This window comes from Engystomops pustulosus, chromosome 6, assembly GCF_040894005.1.
Source record: "Engystomops pustulosus chromosome 6, aEngPut4.maternal, whole genome shotgun sequence".
Taxonomy (NCBI): domain Eukaryota; kingdom Metazoa; phylum Chordata; class Amphibia; order Anura; family Leptodactylidae; genus Engystomops; species Engystomops pustulosus.
Window position 1 is genome coordinate 40259261 of NC_092416.1, and position 21019 is coordinate 40280279.

General features: G+C 41.3%; 1 protein-coding gene across 1 annotated transcript; it reads right to left on the reverse strand.

Annotated features, from left to right (window-relative positions):
* Positions 1-11768: 11768 nt before the first annotated feature.
* Positions 11769-19875, reverse strand: LOC140065889 (nicotinamide N-methyltransferase-like). The gene is made up of 6 exons (XM_072113450.1): positions 19737-19875; positions 17509-17568; positions 13947-14070; positions 12519-12679; positions 11899-12097; positions 11769-11784 (listed from the first exon to the last, which is right to left on the reverse strand). The coding sequence occupies exons 1-6, from the start codon at positions 19873-19875 to the stop codon at positions 11769-11771; spliced, it is 699 nt and encodes a 232-aa protein (XP_071969551.1).
* Positions 19876-21019: the final 1144 nt, after the last annotated feature.

The window sequence follows — 21019 nt, forward strand, 5'->3', positions numbered from 1 at the left end:
TTAGGCCATAAGCTCAGGGCAAGGACCTCAAAGGTAATTTTCTCCGAGATACTGCCTGTACCACGTGCCACACCAGAAAGGCAGCGGGAGATCAGGGAGGTAAATAAGTGGCTCAAAAGTTGGTGTAGGAATGAGGGGTTTGGGTTCATGGAGAACTGGGCTGACTTTTCTGTGGGCTACAGGCTCTACAGTAGGGATGGGCTGCACCTCAATGGGGAGGGGGCTGCTGTTTTAGGGGAAAAAATGGCTAGAAGGTTGGAGGAGTGTTTAAACTAGAGACCTGGGGGGAGGGCAACTACACTTGTGCAGGGCAAATAGACGGTGTACATAGAGAGCTGGGAAGAGCCATAGTGCATGGGGGAGGAAGGGGGGCTGGAATGAGATTGGGGAATAAGGACAAAAGGAATACGGACAGGGAAAACCATATAAAGTGTATGTACACAAATGCCAGAAGCCTCACAAACAAAATGGAGGAACTGGAACTCTTGATGTTGGAACGGAAATATGATATAGTGGGTATCAGCGAGACATGGCTGGACAGTAGCTATGACTGGGCTGTTACTATAGATGGTTATAGTCTTTTTAGAAAGGATCGTATAAATAAAAAAGGGGGAGGGGTTTGTTTATATGTGAATTCTTGCCTCAAGCCCGTCCTGCGAGATGACATCAGTAACGCAAATGTGGAGTCCCTATGGGTGGAGATAAGAGGAGGGAAAAAGAATAATAAAATATTACTAGGGGTTTGTTATAAGGCTCCAAATATAATGGAGGCAGCAGAGGAAATGCTGATAAGTGAAATGGATGCGGCTTCAAAGCATGGTGAAGTACTTATCATGGGAGACTTCAATTACCCAGATATCGACTGGGGGGCAGAAACCTGCAGGTCCTTCAAAGGTAGCAGGTTCTTGTCAACAACAAAAGACAATTACCTGTCGCAACTAGTCCTGGAGCCAACAAGAGGGGGGGCACTGCTGGACCTTATCCTTACCAACAGACCTGATAGGGTATCAAAACTACAGGTTGGGGGGAACCTGGGGAATAGTGATCATAATATCATTGATTTTGTATTACGCTTTACTAAGCACGTTAGTGAAGGGGCAACCAACACTCTAAACTTCAGGAGGGCAAATTTTCATCAACTAAGGGAAGACCTTAAAGGCATAGACTGGGATAATGCTCTCAAAGACAAAAGCCCCCCCCAAAAATGGGACTTTTTCTCATATATTCTGAAAAAGTCCTGTGAGAAACACATACCTTATGGGAAAAAGCATAAAAGGAACAAGAAAAAGCCTATGTGGCTAACTAGTCTTGTAAGGAAAGCAATAAGCGAGAAAGATAAAGCGTTTAAGGTGCTAAAACGTGAAGGTAGCGATGAGGCATTACAGGATTATAGAGAGAAAAATAAATCCTGTAAAAAGCAGATAAAGGCCGCAAAAATAGAGACTGAGAGAAATATTGCCAGGGAGAGCAAAAATAATCCCAAATTATTTTTCAAGTATATAAATGATAAGAAACTAAAAACAGAGAGTGTGGGTCCCCTTAGAAATAACATGGGGGTCATGGTGGAAGGAGATGAGGAAAGGGCCAATCTACTGAATGTCGCCTTCTCAACTGTCTTTACCCAGGAAAATCCCCTGGTGGAAGACACAATGAGGAATAATGTAAATTCTTTTTATAATGTCAACAGTTTAACCCAGGAAGAGGTACGGCGCCGCCTCGCATCCACTAAGATAGATAAATCACCTGGGCCAGATGGCATACACCCCCGGGTTCTGCATGAATTATGTACGGTGATAGACAGACCGTTATTTTTAATATTTGAAGATTCACTGAGGACTGGTTATGTTCCACAGGAATGGCGCATAGCAAATGTGGTACCAATATACAAAAAAGGATCAAATAGCGATCCTGGAAACTACAGACCCGTAAGTCTAACTGCTGTGGTGGGGAAAATATTTGAGGGGTTTATTAGAGATGCTATCCTGGAGTATCTCACTGTGCACAACCTTATAACCCAGCGTCAGCATGGGTTTATGAGAGATCGGTCCTGTCAGACTAATCTGATTGGTTTCTACGAGGAGGTAAGTTCAAGACTGGATCTGGGGGACGCTGTGGATGTTGTATATCTGGACTTTTCAAAGGCATTTGACACCGTGCCACATAAAAGGTTGGTATATAAAATGAGACTGCTGGGAGTAGGAGAAAATCTGTGTATCTGGGTAAGTAATTGGCTTAGTGATAGAAAACAGAGGGTGGTCATTAATGGCACATTGTCAGATTGGGTTGATGTTACCAGTGGAGTGCCACAGGGGTCAGTATTGGGGCCACTTCTTTTTAATATTTTTATTAATGACCTTGTAGTGGGTTTACACAGTCAAGTTTCAATATTTGCAGATGATACTAAGCTGTGTAAAGTTATAAATACTGAGGTCGATAGTTTAGCATTACAGAGGGATTTGTGGAAGCTTGAGGGATGGGCAGAGAAATGGTTGATGAGGTTTAATGTAGATAAATGTAAAGTTATGCACTTGGGCCATGGAAACAAAAAGTATAATTATGTTCTAAACGGTCAATTACTTAGTAAAACTGAAGCTGAAAAGGACTTGGGCGTATTGGTGGATGGTAAACTTAATTTTAGTGACCAGAGCCAGGCGGCTGCTGCTAAAGCAAATAAAGTAATGGGATGTATCAAGAGAGGAATAGATTCTCATGATAAAGACATAGTTCTGCCCTTATACAAATCCCTGGTCAGACCACACATGGAATATTGTGTACAGTTTTGGGCACCAGTATATAAAAAGGATATAGTAGAGCTGGAACGGGTGCAGAGGAGAGCAACCAGGATTATTAGGGGAATGGGGGGACTAGAATACAATGACAGATTACAAAATTTGGGATTATTCAGTTTAGAAAAAAGACGACTGAGGGGAGACCTCATTACAATGTACAAATACCTGAACGGACAGTACAAGGATCTCTCCAAAGATCTTTTTATACCTAGGCCTGTGACCAGAACAAGGGGGCATCCTCTACGCCTAGAAGAGAGGCGATTCTACCATCACCATAGACAAAGGTTCTTTACTGTAAGAGCAGTGAGACTATGGAACTCTCTGCCGCAGGAGGTTGTTATGGCGGACTCTATGTACATGTTCAAGAGAGGCCTGGATGACTTTCTGGAGAGAAAAAATATCACAGGTTATGTGGATAAAACATTTATTTAATTCTTGAAGGTTGGACTTGATGGACTTGAGTCTCCTTCCAGCCTTATATACTATGATACTATGATACTATGATGTTACGGGGGGAGATTCTCCAGATGGGCTTAAAATGCACTTTAAAACACAGTTTAATTGTGTCTTGTGCACATGGTCTTAAGCTGCATTTATATTATGCGTTTGCATTGCATTTTAAAATACATTAGAAACACATTGGAAAAAACAATCTCAAAATCTGTCATTAATAGAGATGTGATTACTAATATTGGGGCACATTTACTTACCCGGCCCATTCGCGATCCAGCGGCGCATTCTCTGCACAGGATTCGGGTCCGGCTGGGATTTAAGATGGTAGTTCCTCCGCCGTCCACCAGGTGGCGCTGCAGCGCCGAAAATAATCTTAACGCCCCGGAATGCACCATCCCATAGAAGGTGAAGGTGAGCGCTCCCCAAGCGACACATTTTCGGTTTTTAAATGCGGCGGTTTTTCCGAATACGTCGGGTTTTCGTTCGGCCACGCCCCCCCGATTTCTGTCGCGCGCATGCCGGCCCCGATGCGCCACAATCCGATCGCGTGCGCCAAAAACCCGGGGCAATTCATGTACAAGCGGCGCAAATCGGAAATATTCGGGTAACACGTCGGGAAAACGCGAATCGGGCCCTTAGTAAATGACCCCCGATGTGTTTTGTGATGCATCTTACCTAATGCATTAGCCATACCTCCCAACATTTGGGAAAAGGAAAGAGGGACAAAATGGCGGCACGCGTAGCGTGCCGCGGCGATCCCCCTAAGCCACACCCCCAATCACTCCCTGGCCACGCCCCAAATTTTAACCATATTAAAAATAATAAAAATCATAATTTAAAAAAAAAAAAAAAAAATTGTCCTCATTGGGATTTGAACCCAGAACCTGCAGTGTCCATGTACAATAATAACACAGCGCCTCAACCCACTGAGCTATAACCTCAGTGATTAACAAGTGGAGAATTTTGGTAACTAAGAACTATATACTGCCTTGGTATATAGGGAGGGATCTTCTCAGATTATTGTAATTATTGAGACTATTATTATTATTATTATTATTGAGATGATTATTATTATTTTTACCATTATTAATAATCATCTCCATAATAATAAAATTTATAATAATAATAATAATAATAGTCTGAATAATTACAATAATAATCTCTGAGAAGATCCCTCTCTATATATCAGTGCATTAGTCTGTGTCACAGTGTAAATGGCAGATAACATGTCTTACTTACCAGAAATCCCCAGCTCTGTATCACTGGGCTTATAGCTCAGTTAGTTAAGCTCCTGTCTGCAGTGCACAGGGTCCCAGGTTCGAATCTCAGCCTGGCCACAACTTTATTTAATTTAATTATATAAAGAGCTTGTGTCTGGGGAATCCCTGGAGACCATATATGGACAGATAGAGATCTGAGCTGATGACGTGGTCCCTGCTCTCCGGCTGAGCCGACACTTCTCTGAAAAGGATTCCCTGCCCGATGTCTGCTCTGGGGAACCCTAGGAGATGCAGCGACCATATATGGACAGATCTGAACCTGATGACGTGGTCCCTGCTCTCCGGCTGAGCCGACACTTCTCTGAAAAGGATTCCCTGCCCGATGTCTGCTCTGGGGAACCCTAGGAGATGCAGCGACCATATATGGACAGATCTGAAGCTGATGACGTGGTCCCTGCTCTGCGCTAAGCCCGACACTTCTCTGAAAAGGATTCCCTTCCCGATGTCTGTAGAAGCCATTCTGTACTGTGAGTTCAGACTTTCAAAGTATTTACTATGCGGACACAGCGCCGGGACAAAGCGGGACCTGGGGGGAAAATTCGTGACAATATCATAGCTGCCCGGGACGCGGGACAGGGGTACGAAAAGCGGGAAAGTCCCGGCAAAATCGGGACGGTTGGGAGCTATGCATTAGCTGTTAACACAATCAAAACACATTCTATAAACTTGGCATAGAAATATACAGGTAATATTTCCATGTAGATGTAGGTGGGCACCCAAAATCAATTTCACTTGTGGGCCCTAGCCCTTTCAGTTTTACCCTGATTGGACACCAGATTTCTTAAATTTTGATCCAAACTAGCATGTGTGGGAAAAATAAGTCTGATACCTATGGGCCACACCTTGGAACTAAAGAAACTGCTTGAACAGGTCTGAGCTGAGATGTTTTTGCAGCACGAAGCGGATTTACAGTGTAGTTGGCAACTAGTTTCTATGCTGTGACTGATGAATGTACCTTATATATTACATATTTTATGTCACAGCTCCATAGACTTGCATGGGAGAGACTAGGACACTGAAGATGAAATGATAATGCACTGATGGACTTTCCAAAGCAGATTTGCACTGTTCTTGTGCTTTTATTTGATTGGCAAAATCCCTAGTTTCTTGCCATTTACTACAGTCAGCATAATATACTGTGAATATAAAGTGAAAACATAACAACAACCAAAGATACTTCCAAGTATTTAGCGGGTGTAGATGGGTGTGACACTACGTTTTTACAGTCACCTTTACTGATGAGACTCCACTATTTTTACTGATACAGCATCTACATCTACAGGGTGTAGTCAGGATGTGTATGCCGAAGAGGTTTTATTATATGAGGTTGAATTCACACAATGGGGCACATTTACTTACCTGGTCCCTGCGCGATCCCTGAGGTGCGTTGTCCGGCGAGGAAAAAAAAGCATCTGTAGTCTGCCACGATTCAAGAAGATTGTGCGCCCGAGATCCTGCATGTGTCGCTTCACCACTGAGGTCTGCCGGAGTTCACCTTCTTCTTCATGGTGTATGTGAGTGTATGTCTTGCGACACGATTTTCATTTTAAATACTGCGCTTATTCCGAATCAGTCGGGCTATCCGATGGCCACGCCCCCGATTTGTGTCACATGAAAGTCGGTGCCAAAATACAAATGTGTGCACCAAAAACCCGTGTTAAATGCGACACGAAAAGGAAATATTTGGGAAACTGGATGGAAATGCGGTCCGCGGATCCTTATTAAATGTCCCCCTATGCGTTTCAAATTCATTTAGAAACACAATTCAAGCACAGAGGGGAGGAGCTTTTAGATGCGTTTAGACCTAAACACTTGTGATTGGGAACAAGCAACAAGTGTTTAACTGCGAACATTGCAAAAAGCGTGTTACTCATTCCCAATCGCAAGCGTTTCAGGACAAGCTCCTCCTGGCTTGGTTTGAATTGTGTTTCTAAATGCAATTCAGTGTGTGAACGCAGCCTCACTATACGGTGAGATCCCACACACTTTGGGCAACCCCCAATTCAAAGTGCAGTTTCTCCCTAAGGTCCCTTCTCCACTGGCGTTTTTCACGCGCGAGTTCTGCGCGTGCATTTGACGCTCAGAACTCGCATTGCACTCTGTCCCATTGTATTCAATGGGTCTTTCTCCATTAGCGTTGTTTTTGACGCGCGTGCTTGCGTTCGTTTGCACACAATATATATGTGTGAAGAACACATTGCAGATGTATTTAAACATCTGCAATGTGTTCTTCACACACATATATATTGTTCTTCACATGCTATTTTGTTCGCGCCGTTCCGCGCGTATCTCCCGACAAGTAAGCAGATGTGCCGAACATCTGTAATCTATTCTGCACTGTGTTCTGCACTGTGTTTTTATCTTAAATGATCCTGTGTTCACTGTGTTCACTGTTTTTATTCTATTCTTCACTGTTCTTCACATCTGCTAAATTGTCGGGAGATAATATACGCGCGGAACAGTGAAGAATAGATCGCAGATGTTTGCAAATTATCAGAAGACATTATTTTTCAATTAAATAACACATTTTAATCCCAAACCATGGTCCCTTTGAAAAATGCTCGAGTCTCCCATTGAATCGCGCGTCAAAAATGCGCCGAAAACGCAAAAAAAACGCAAATTACTCCAAGGAAAAATGGAACAAAAACGCAGCCAAAACGTCAGTTTTTCACGCATTGCACCCTGATGTGAAACGCAACGCTAGTGTGCAAGAGGCCTAAGGATTGGAGAAGCCACAGTGAATTGAAAGGGTTGTGCATTAATTTCAAGAGAGCGAAATTTGCACTAAGAATCTAGGTTTATAGGGTGTTGCCCTGGAAATGTTTTTGATGGCTTTTTTGGAAGAACACTGCTCATCTATTCATTGAAGAACCAACTGGTTTTGTTCTTTTGCAGAAATTGAACACTTACTCGTAGGCCCCGCAACACATTATTTTTGCAATACTCTTTTTATCTAGTACCTTAAGCACTTAGCATCTTTAGCTGAAAGATTTTATATAAAGGAAATCTGCCATCAAAACCGATCATGATAAACCAGGGACACTTACTCATAGATTCAGGCACTGTGACTATGGTAATTTACTTATATTTGTTATTCATGGCCTCCTTGCTTCTGAAATCAACTTTTAAAATAATGCATATGAGACAGAAGGGCTCTATTAGAGCCCATCTGTGCTCTGGCTTCATAGGCTGTTACACTGTGAGGAACTCCGACTGTTGCTGTTGTTACAATATAGCAGTAAGCACGAGGGGATAAGGTCCAGAGAGCAGAGGGGAGGGTGAGACAGTTTAACAGTGGACAGGGGATAACTTAAAAAATTTAAGTTATTTTCCAGGAAAACTTAAAACACCACTGCGAAATGAAGTTGGGATGACCAAAAAAAGAAAGGGTCCTTATCCTGCTCCATTTTGCGGTCCCATCCCGATTATCTCTACAACTTTGGCACTGGCGGCTTGTTGCTGGGGTTGTATTTGTGTTGTAGAGGAAGTGTTGTCCAAGAATCAAACAAGGCCCTGTGACCCACTACTATCCCTCCGCGCCGAAGTCCAAAAGACAACCACAACACTGTATCCAGGAGCCAGAGTAGGGTAAATCTCCGCCAGGTTTTCCAGGTATCCTTTAAAGCAACCTCTCACCATTTTACTTTCACAAATTGCAACTTGTCATCCTATATAACATCCTTATAACAGATAATGGATGGCATAATTTTACATCATATCTTCCCTTTAATTGGAAGCTTAGAGATAATTCACATGCATTAGAATTCAGTTCATTTGTAATAGCTGTTGAAAACGTTACAAGCACCAGAATCTACTTCAGCTGTAAAGATCTTTTTCTTGGAGAAAAAAACATGATATGCATGTACCATGTACACTGTGGATAAAAATTAGAGATCAATAGCCCATATTTATTAAAGCCCCTGCACCAGTTTTTGTTCTTTTCAGTAAAAACTGCTTGTACAAGTATTTATAAAGTGTATTTATGGTGTCACATCTGCACCATACCCGAAGTGACATAAAATTCTGCATTGAAGTAGGTGTTTCGGTACAGAATCGGACCGTGCGCCACATTTATCATACAGTGCCCGACAGAATTGTGTTGCACGCTCTGAAACAGGTGCACCAAGAAGAACAACGTTTTTGGTTAATGTGGCCCAATGTATGAGCACTTTACTTTTTTTCATAAATAATGTGATCTCCATTCATCAACATTTTATGGATTTTTCGTATGGAGTATACCATGCCACTAGAACCGTGTTTTACAAAATAACCAAAGCATATTAACAAAAAACCTTTATTTTGTAAAAATGTGATGATCAAAATTAGAGAACAGCAATGGCTGTAGCATGAAGAAAGATTATATTTACATTTTCTGAAGTATACACCAGTCACCAATCCTTAGGAAGTGCACAGGACTTTGCTTTGTGACTGCATCACACTGCTCTGTGTGATTTTGGTCCACTCTTCTTCCAGTCTCTTCCATAGTTCTGTGACTGTTGTTGGTTTCTTGGCCATAACTTCATCACCAAAAATTTTCCAGAGGTTTTATTTTGGACTTAGATCAGGACTTAGAGCTGTCATTTCATTGTTTCTCCGTTTTCTGTGTGATAGTGGGCATAGCCCTGTATGAAAATTACTGAATGATTGAGTGATGAACACAAGGAAGGAACCACATGTTGTTGAAGATTCTGATATACATTTCCATTCGCTCTGCCATGTAGCTCTATGAGAGATTAATTTACTGGAGCAGAAAACATTCCACAAAGCATGACACTTCCTCCACCAACATTCACTAACTTCTATACACACTTTGGGTTTGGTCTTTCCCCAATTTGTTGACAGACATAATGTTTTCCTTCAGACCCAAATAGACTCAGCAAAGGTGAGTCATGGTTATACTGTATATGATACAAAGAGTCCCTGCTTCCTCGCAAAACAGATAGCCATGATGGAGTTCCATCCTCTGCAGTGTGGTTGGTCCATGAAACAGGACACTACATGGTCCACAGTTGTCTGTTCTACCCCTGTTTAACTTTTAGACATTATTACTAAAGTTCTTAACAATAAGCTGATTATTAAATGTTAATTTGCCAAATTATAGGTAAAATAGCAGTTAATTGTGGGCAAGTCAACAGAACTACCAATATTACAATTATTCTGCCCACCTGCAAGCCATGTGGAAGTGAAGGGGGCATGACCGGTGGCGGAGTGGCATGGGCAGTGGTTGAGGCGACCGCCCATGCCACTCCACCACCGGTCATGCCTTCTTCACGTCCACATGGCTTGCAGGTGGGCAGAATAATTGTAATGATTGGCGGTTTGCAAGGCGTTCTGATTATACTTGTACGCCAGAAACCGATACATTTTCCCCATCATATGTTTGTCTATCTTACTCTATTTGCAGGCGGCTGCTCCTGGATGACTCACACATTATATCACATGAACATTATATGACTGGTCATAAAAAAGGGAGGACACTTCACCAAACTTTATGATGGTTATTAAAGAAAAAGGTACATTTTGTGCTTCGTTTTATAACAATGAAAAGGGAAAGGTGTAGTTATTAACTCTAAATGTGCTGTCTTGTTATTTACAAGGACAATTATAATGAACTTGTACACAATCAAATAGTTGTAATACAAAATTGAAATGAAAAAGAATGAATTTTCAGTTTTTTCATGGGATTTCTTGTTTTATAACAATCTCTGTAGGGAAAAATTTGATTTTTAACTTAATTTAAGTGTGCTCTAAGGGTGTGGCCATACATACTGTGCTCCTGTTTTCTTGTTTCTACACCTTTCGGGATAGGGTAATATTGCATTGCTTATTTTCAGGTATGGACGTTTTTCTTTTTGCTTTTTTGGCAATACTCTAAGGCAGAGGGAAGGGAGATGGTCTCTCCCAATCACTCCCAATTGTAACAAACATTGCTGAAAAAAGCTTTGACCTGCAAAAAAGTCATTGGATGTTCTATTGCAATAATAGAACAAAGTAAAGGCAAAGAGAACAATCTTACACTCCAATTACATCATCTTACATTAGCTTGGAGGACGATTGCGGATTGAGAACTGGTTCGACATCAGACATACAGGAAGTCCTCCCTTCTTGTTTCTCATTTCTGTTCTTTATAGACAAGGGGACATGTCTCATCCTGCCAATGATAATGATTAATGAATACTGAGGTCCACACCTTCAATCCCACCCAGATAATGGTAAGCCTGGATAATAATGCTGATGGATACACGTTTGCCTGCTATTTGTAATGTCAGGTGTATATAATGGTATAATAAGAATGAGACCATCTGTAACTTGTCATAAAGGAGTTTTCTCGGCTTGTGATATTGACCAGTCAGGATTGACAGCATGTCCCAATATTGTATTGCATAATAGGAAAGAAAAAAAGGGCTATCGTGGGGCGCCCCACGATAGCCCTTTTTTTCTCTCCTATTATGTTCTACATACTGGACACCTAGTGGTGTTCCAGGCTACCTGGGCTGTGGGAGCTACTTTAACGCTAATACTCCCTACAAATACATCTAGTCAAGTGGATTTTTTTCCGCTATCTTGTCATCCATTTGACTACAAAGGAGTCCAGCTTGAGTCCTGATTGCGTAATTATATCTTACGAGCTCGATTTCAAGAATTCATCAGGTGAGCACCCTTGATCTCTCCCCTACACGGACCACCAAACGTTATCACCCGAGGCGCCGTCCTCTAACATTTGCTTATTTTGGGGCTTTTAAACTCAACCCAACACTTAATCAGTACAAGTTTATTGGACCAAACGGACAAACAAAGTACAAGAAATAACAACAAAACATATCAATACAAAGTGAAGACACATGGGTGCATGGTTAAAATATCAAGTTTGAAATAGTTGTTGCAACATAAGGAGGGGCCTACTGGTTCCGTCTTTAGTCCAATCACGTATGTTTTAATGGGTTGGATTCTCGCCTGAGTTCTCAACCCTCATGAGCGTAGGTGTGTCCCTGAGCTAAACTGCGAGGTATCAGACTTGTGGATGGGTAGTGAGGGGTAAAGCTCATGCATAATACCTCCAGGTTGATTGTGGATTTGAAGGGTCAAGATATCGAGTGTCATACTATGCTCATACTGCTTCATACTATGGATGGAACAGGCCCTGGTCTTATTGTGGGATACCCAAGACATTGGTAAACATTAATGAGTTTATATCCTATAATATTCGGTACTATAACATATCCCCTAGGTATCAATGAAGAGGTCGTTAAAAGGCAATGCAACTAAAAGGGAATATGTAGGATTATATGTTTACAAACTAAAGCAATATAAAAAATATAAAAATATCAATATAGACAGTATATATATATATAGAGGGAGGCTGGGAACTTCCTCACTTTGGTTTACGGGCATGAATGAAGTATTTCCCATCATAATATGTCACATCCATCCTTGACTTATCAGCACATGGAGCATACACAACCTTTTCAATGACGTAACCAGCTTCTTTGAAAGCCTTCTCCACCTCTTCTTTTCTGGTAGTCATTGCACTAAAACGCTTTTTTCCAGCATGATAAAAAGTAGCATTCAGTGCACCTAAAATAAAAAGGTGTCCTCCAGGTATTATCAATTCCTTAAAATTTTTGAGAACATTACAATACGACTTTATGGGGCAGATTTACTTACCCGGTCCGTTCGCGATCCATCGGCGCGTTCTCTGCGGTGGATTCGGATCCGTCCGGGATTCATAAAGGCAGTTCCTCCGCCGTCCACCGAGCCAGACCAAGTGAAGGTAAGCGCGCATCCCAAGTGACACTTTTTTGTTTTAAATGCGGTGGTTTTTCCGAATCTGTTGGGTTTTTGCTCAGCCACGCCCCCGATTTCCGTCGATCCGCCGATGCGCCACAATCCGATCGCGTGCGCCGAAATCCCAGGGCAATACAGGGAAAATCGGCGCAAATCGGAAATATTTGGGTAACTCGTCGGGAAAACGCAAATCGGGCCCTTAGTAAATGACCCCCTATGTCTTTACATGGGGTTTCAAGACAAAGACAAGCCAGGAGGCAGTCAGCCGGGGGAACCACAGCAGGAGCGTAAGGGTTTCTTTTCAGAACATCACATTTCAGGACTTCTTTCACCTTACTTCGGAGCTTTTTAGACTTTTTCTCACAATCCTGCCTTTAAACATAGAAGAGTACAAATTAAGGGATATAAAGAAGGAATTGCCACAAAAATATATCTCTTGTCTGTATGCTAATTAAAGTTACATGGATATCATAGAGGAGAGTAATCCCTCCTTACCCACTACCACAGTGCATATGGTTGTCCATTAGGTAGGAGGAAGTGGAGACCGTTTAATGGTATTGGTTAATGTGCTCATGTGTCATAGTGGCTTGTTGTCTAACCTATGGCTTCTTCACAAGGCAAGAGCTGGGACAACACTTCGGTGTGGAGAACATCAGGCTGTATGGTGGTGGCAGTAGTTTCCAGATAGGAATGAAATGGCTAGTTGGAATGCTCTCGCTAAAAGACCAAGGGGCACAGTAAAGTGAGAGATTCTTCAATTCACTGTCCATTGTGCACCAGTAAATCCCAAGCCACTTTAGAGCTAGGGTATTGCTCATATCTCCCTCTTTATCTTTTGTCTGGTGCCCCTAGCATACTAGAACAGGTTCTACAAATGTTCTATTCCCTTTGAGATGCAACATAGTCTATCTGGCCTTTTGTTACAGTTAATTCACACCTAGGATCCTCTATAGGCTTCTAACTGTTGACAAAGTCTCTCAACTGTGCGGATGGCAATTTTGATCTCGTTTTTCTTTTGTAAGAAATGTTCCATCTTTCTTAGTTTCTTTCCTTCTGAATAATTCCTAGTTCTAGTAAAATATTCTGTGTCTCTATTCTGCTCTTCAACTAGTCTAACTTACAAGATTGTGGCATGCTACACAATGATATACCGTAATATTCTCTCACACATTGGGGGACATGTATTATCATGCCGGGATTTTAATTTATTCTTTGGCACAGAATTGTTGCGGATCATTTATAATGAGTTTGCGCCAGAAAGAATAGATTTTTCCGAATATCCCGACACCTCCATCTTTTTTTGGGGCAAGTGGGCGTGGCCTAACATTTCCACATTATCCTCCACATTTATGTGTATTTTGTCGGCATTTTTAGGCGCAATTTTTGGCGCACGTTAGACCAGGAGAAAAATTGGTCTGAGAGGAAAATTAAGGCGTAGTCCATGAAAGATTTTGGTACACACTTCATTACTGTTGGCATTTTTCTGGCGCACAACTTATTAATTCTGTCTACCCAGTAATCACTAACAGCCGTGCACCACTTTAATACATAGTGCTGTGCTTTGCGGAGGCTGATCTCCGATGCCGTCAGTCGTCCTTGCGGCAAAATTAGTAAATCCCCCCCATTATATCATTTATTAAATTGGAATTCAGCCCGATTTTGGTCTAGGAGATCTGATGCAATGATTTTATCAAACACTTCACAGGCCGAGAGGAGATGGTAAATGGAGGATCCAGTGCCAAAATCTAGCAGGGTATCTCCAACTAAGAAGAAAACATAAATATCAACCTAGATATCCACGAGTTTCATATAATATTTTCTAAGGTCACCAACATTAGATCAGAGGAGGTATTAACTTGTACCACCATAACCATTTAGCAGCCCAGCAACGGCACAAACATAGTGGTAGGGATTTATCAAAATTGGCACTTCATACACCAATCTTAATCTCTTCTTTAATCTCTTTGCTCCAGAAATTTATATCCCATCTATACTTTTCACCAGTGTCTGGAGTAAGTTATAGTAACTACTGTATATAATCGAGTATAAGCCGAATGGGGAATTTACAGTACAAAAATTGTGCTGAAAAACTAGGCTTATACTATAAACAGTATGTCAGGCTGATGGGAAGCCCCATAATACAGAAAATTTTCATGGCATTAAATTGGTAAAACAACACAAATTTTTGAACAAGAACTTGTTGGACTATTTTACAACATAGCATAGTGGCCGTGGTAAGTTCCCTCCAAAGCACTAAAGTTGATGTGGACTCTATGGGACATATGTCTGGCATATGCATGATAAATGATGTAATACATTAAGTTACAGTACAGATAGATTCTATATTAAAGAATTTATTAAAACACAAAAAAAGACACACACTAGTGACACCACCCATCGTTAAAACCATTGTTAATGTGTACTGTTAATTATAAGCTATGTAGCTAACTCATAAGTGGCAAGACAGTCTATACAGCATGTGAACACTGGAGAGCAAAGTGATATGTATATACACTCACCGGCCACTTTATTAGGTACACCTGTCCAACTGCTCGTTAACACTTAATTTCTAATCAGCCAATCACATGGCAGCAACTCAGTGCATTTAGGCATGTAGACATGGTCAAGACAATCTCCTGCAGTTCAAACCGAGCATCAGTATGGGGAAGAAAGGTGATTTGATGCCTTTGAACGTGGCATGGTTGTTGGTGCCAGAAGGGCTGGTCTGAGTATTTCAGAAACTGCTGATCTACTGGGATTTTCACGCACAACCATCTCTAGGGTTTACAGAGAATGGTCCGAAAAAGAAAAAACATCCAGTGAGCGGCAGTTCTGTGGGCAGACTGGTTCGAGCTGATAGAAAGGCAACAGTGACTCAAATCGCCACCCGTTACAACTAAGGTAGGCAGAAGAGCATCTCTGAACGCACAGTACGTCGAACTTTGAGGCAGATGGGCTACAGCAGCAGAAGACCACACCGAGGGCCACTCCTTTCAGCTAAGAACAGGAAACTGAGGCTACAATTTGCACAAGCTCATTGAAATTGGACAGTAGAAGATTGGAAAAACGTTGCCTGGTCTGATGAGTCTCGATTTCTGCTGCGACACTCGGATGGTAGGGTCAGAATTTGGCGTCAACAACATGAAAGCATGGATCCATCCTGCCTTGTATCAACGGTTCAGGCTGGTGGTGGTGATGTCATGGTGTGGGGAATATTTTCTTGGCACTCTTTGGGCCCCTTGGTACCAATTGAGCATCGTTGCAACGCCACAGCCTACCTGAGTATTGTTGCTGACCATGTCCATCCCTTTATGACCACAATGTACCCAACATCTGATGGCTACTTTCAGCAGGATAATGCGCCATGTCATAAAGCTGGAATCATCTCAGACTGGTTTGTTGAACATGACAATGAGGTCACTGTACTCAAATGGCCTCCACAGTCACCAGATCTCAATCCAATAGAGCATCTTTGGGATTTGGTGGAACGGGAGATTCGCATCATGGATGTGCAGCCGACATATCTGCGGCAACTGTGTGATGCCATCATGTCAATATGGACCAAAATCTCTGAGGAATGCTTCCAGCACCTTGTTGAATCTATGCCACGAAGAATTGAGGCAGTTCTGAAGGCAAAAGGGGGTCCAACCTGTTACTAGCATGGTGTACCTAATAAAGTGGCCGGTGAGTGTATATATATATATATATATATATATATATATATATATATATATATATATACATACTGGAGATCTAAATTATAGAACGAAACACAATTTCCTAAATGTCAAGATCATTGTGTAGTCCAATGGTCAGGTTGGACTTTTCATAAAGATGAATGGCAGAGTGAATGCTAGTGTGTATAAGAACCTTCTTCAACAACGCATGGTTCCTTCCTTGCGATCTAAACCCAATAAAAAAAACTCTGGAAAATCCTTGGTGACAAAGTTATGGCCAAGAAACCTGATCATAACAGTCACAAAACTGTGGAAGAGACTGGAAGACGACTGGACTAAAATGTCCTGATGTCCTCTGTGCATATTACTATCAACATGCAGAATTTGCCACAACTTGTTATTTTAAGTTGCACAGTAGATATACTGTAAACGGCAGGTATATACCAAAATAGAAGCTACTTTTACTGTGTGCTACAGCTGCTAGGGCAGTGATGGCAAACCTTTTAGACACAGAGTGCCCAAACTACAACCAAAACCCACATATTTTTCGCAAAGTGCCAATGCGTCAATTTAAGCAGTAAAATATTACTCCCTGCTCTTTCACAGGTTTAAAGTATATAGGAACCTGAGGACACCAATACAGTAGAAAGAAGATGACATTTGGATTATCATTGTAGCTGTCTTCTAGGGTCCTGGGCGTTCTGGGACTGTAAGAGCCCTTGAGTCCTGTCTGGCGAACTCTGTGCTGGGTTGATGGCTCTGGTGCCGATAGAAAGGGCTCTGAGTGCCACCTCTGGCACCCGTGCCATAGGTTCGCCATCACTGTGCTAGGGCATACATTTTATTAATTTAATCTCTGAACTTCGGCAGACCTCGGCGCAGCAGTGACACCTGCTGGATAGCGGGCGCACGACCTTAGTGAATCCCAGCAGACCCGAATCAGCATCAGACAACGCGCCGCGGGATCGTGACTGGATCGGGTAAGTAAATGTGCCCCATTATGAATGATCTATTATTAATGATATATTACTATTTTATTGAACATTGCTGACATGAGGTTTGTATTTTCTTTTTTTTTGTGCTTTAATAAATAGTTTTATAGAGAGACCATCTTTGCCATGTCTATAATTTATTTTATTCATTTTTTGACCTCATACTCGCTGATGCTCTGAGCACCACAGACTCTCCTTATTGGGTGGACAGTGGCTCTATCTTTCTTTTATTTTACATCATTTATGATGAAATGCACATTACTTTTGGTGAATGTTTCATATAGGTGGCACAGTGCAAAATCTGTCCACTCTCCATAAAGGAGACCGTTTCCAGCCACATAGGATGTCTGTAAGTAATCTTTAGGGTTAAATTCATCAATGTAGGTTTGCTGAGTGCCCATGCTGGCCTACAGATTGTCCTTAGAGGGATTTTAGTAGCCTAAAAAAAATATCCTTAATTGTAAAATAAAGCCATTTACCCTTTAGCGCAAACAAATCATATATAACTTTATGTATAATGACACGGCATTACCATGTCTTCTCTTCTTGGTAAAGTATGAAAATGTGAATGGATGTGTGACCTTTACAACAACTATGAAAGGATCAACACTAACAAAATCAATCAAATATGACAAGGCATACAGTATAATACCATCAAATAATGATCCAGGGGATGCCCTGGAGCTGGAGAGGGTTCAAAGAAGAGCCAAAAAAATGATAAGGGGTATGGAGGGTCTCAATTATGAGGAAAGATTAAAACAACTAGATTTATTTAGTCTGGAAAAGAGACGACTACAAGGGGACATGATTCATTTATATAAATATATGAATGGTCCATACAAAAAATATGGCGGTAAGTTGTTTCAGATGAAATCAAATCAAAAGACGAAGGGGCACTGTCTCCGTCTGGAGAAATCAAGGTTTAATCACCAGAGGCGACAGGGCTTCTTTACTATGAGACCTGTCAATCTGTGGAATAGCCTGCCTCAGGCGCTAGTCACAGCAGGGACAGCAGAGAGCTTCAGGGTCAAGATGCCTTTTTTACACCTAAATAACATTGATGGTTATGTTATATAGAATTGTTTCCCCTAAATCCCTTCCTCATCCAATCCCTTCCCTTCCTTGTTTGAACTTGATGGACATGTGTCTTTTTTCTACCAAATAAACCATGATACTATGAAATAAATTACATGACGTCATGACGTAAGTCCAGAAACACCTATCTCTTTATTAATTCATACATATGTACACCACAAAAAACACAAGATTCTGGAACCTTTCACCATACATTTGAGCCAGGGAACTTCCTTGTGCGTGCTGGTGTTCCGGCTGCGCGTCGCTTTGTTTCACCATGATAATCTCCATTGCTTTGCAGTGTTGACTTAATTCTGCTGTGGTTGCTCATCTTTCTTCCTACAGGTAAGCTCTGGACCATATACTGCACTCTGTAGCAACTTTAGAAATATATAAGCACAAAGCCATTTCCCAAGTTTTTTACCTGTTGCTTACTAGTTTATTGTATCATTATTAACTGTTTAGCCCTAAAAAGTGTTGTGTATGCAACATATCTCTTTAAGCATCATGTTGGACACATTAGAGATTCTCAGATGTTTGTCTTTCAAACTGTAGAAGCAAAAATTTTAGCTAAAAGAAGTCATCATGGCAGTCTGGGCCAAGTAGAGAAGATAAATCTCTCTACTATATCTGAAATCTTAACGGTGACGGGCCAATTGTCGATGGTGACAAAGTTATGGCCAAGAAACCTGATCATAACAGTCACAAAACTGTGGAAGAGACTGGAAGACGACTGGACTAAAATGTCCTGATGTCCTCTGTGCATATTACTATCAACATGCAGAATTTGCCACAACTTGTTATTTTAAGTTGCACAGTAGATATACTGTAAACGGCAGGTATATACCAAAATAGAAGCTACTTTTACTGTGTGCTACAGCTGCTAGGGCAGTGATGGCAAACCTTTTAGACACAGAGTGCCCAAACTACAACCAAAACCCACATATTTTTCGCAAAGTGCCAATGCGTCAATTTAAGCAGTAAAATATTACTCCCTGCTCTTTCACAGGTTTAAAGTATATAGGAACCTGAGGACACCAATACAGTAGAAAGAAGATGACATTTGGATTATCATTGTAGCTGTCTTCTAGGGTCCTGGGCGTTCTGGGACTGTAAGAGCCCTTGAGTCCTGTCTGGCGAACTCTGTGCTGGGTTGATGGCTCTGGTGCCGATAGAAAGGGCTCTGAGTGCCACCTCTGGCACCCGTGCCATAGGTTCGCCATCACTGTGCTAGGGCATACATTTTATTAATTTAATCTCTGAACTCCGGCAGACCTCGGCGCAGCAGTGACACCTGCTGGATAGCGGGCGCAAGACCTTAGTGAATCCCAGCAGACCCGAATCAGCATCAGACAACGCGCCGCGGGATCGTGACTGGATCGGGTAAGTAAATGTGCCCCATTATGAATGATCTATTATTAATGATATATTACTATTTTATTGAACATTGCTGACATGAGGTTTGTATTTTCTTTTTTTTTGTGCTTTAATAAATAGTTTTATAGAGAGACCATCTTTGCCATGTCTATAATTTATTTTATTCATTTTTTGACCTCATACTCGCTGATGCTCTGAGCACCACAGACTCTCCTTATTGGGTGGACAGTGGCTCTATCTTTCTTTTATTTCACATCATTTATGATGAAATGCACATTAATATAAAATGAAATCTTACTTATTTCTTACTTTTGGTGAATGTTTCATATAGGTGGCACAGTGCAAAATCTGTCCACTCTCCATAAAGGAGACCGTTTCCAGCCACATAGGATGTCTGTAAGTAATCTTTAGGGTTAAATTCATCAATGTAGGTTTGCTGAGTGCCCATGCTGGCCTACAGATTGTCCTTAGAGGGATTTTAGTAGCCTAAAAAATATATCCTTAATTGTAAAATAAAGCCATTTACCCTTTAGCGCAAACAAATCATATATAACTTTATGTATAATGACATGGCATTACCATGTCTTCTCTTCTTGGTAAAGTATGAAAATGTGAATGGATGTGTGACCTTTACAACAACTATGAAAGGATCAACACTAACAAAATCAATCAAATATGACAAGGCATACAGTATAATACCATCAAATAATGATCCAGGGGATGCCCTGGAGCTGGAGAGGGTTCAAAGAAGAGCCAAAAAAATGATAAGGGGTATGGAGGGTCTCAATTATGAGGAAAGATTAAAACAACTAGATTTATTTAGTCTGGAAAAGAGACGACTACAAGGGGACATGATTCATTTATATAAATATATGAATGGTCCATACAAAAAATATGGTGGTAAGTTATTTCAGATTAAATCAAATCAAAAGACGAGGGGGCACTGTCTCCGTCTGGAGAAATCAAGGTTTAATCACCAGAGGCGACAGGGCTTCTTTACTATGAGACCTGTCAATCTGTGGAATAGCCTGCCTCAGGCGCTGGTCACAGCAGGGACAGCAGAGAGCTTCAAGAAGGGTCAAGATGCCTTTTTACACCTAAATAACATTGATGGTTATGTTATATAGAATTGTTTCCCCTAAATCCCTTCCTCATCCAATCCCTTCCCTTCCTTGTTTGAACTTGATGGACATGTGTCTTTTTTCAACCAAATAAACCATGATACTATGAAATAAATTACATGACGTCCAGAAACACCTATCTCTTTATTAATTCATACATATGTACACCACAAAAAACACAAGATTCTGGAACCTTTCACCATACATTTGAGCCAGGGAACTTCCTTGTGCGTGCTGGTGTTCCGGCTGCGCTTCACTTTGTTTCACCATGATAATCTCCATTGCTTTGCAGTGTTGACTTAATTCTGCTGTGGTTGCTGATCTTTCATGCTAGAGGTAAGCTCTGGACCATATACTGCACTCTGTAGCAACTTTAGAAATATATATGCACAAAGCCATTTCCCAAGTTTTTTACCTGTTCCTTACTAGTATATTGTATCATTATTAACTGTTTAGTCCTAAAAAGTGTTG

Bases quoted from the DNA above. Each gene is read 5' to 3' on its own strand.
- LOC140065889 (XM_072113450.1), bottom strand. From the start codon at position 19,875: ATGGGCACTCAGCAAACCTACATTGATGAATTTAACCCTAAAGATTAC. The intron at 17,569-19,736 runs GTAAGAAATAAG...ATCCTTTCATAG, and splicing joins ATATGAAACATTCACCAAAA to TTGTTGTAAAGGTCACACAT. The intron at 12,680-13,946 runs TAATAAATGATA...CTATGTTTAAAG, and splicing joins AATCGGGCTGAATTCCAATT to GCAGGATTGTGAGAAAAAGT.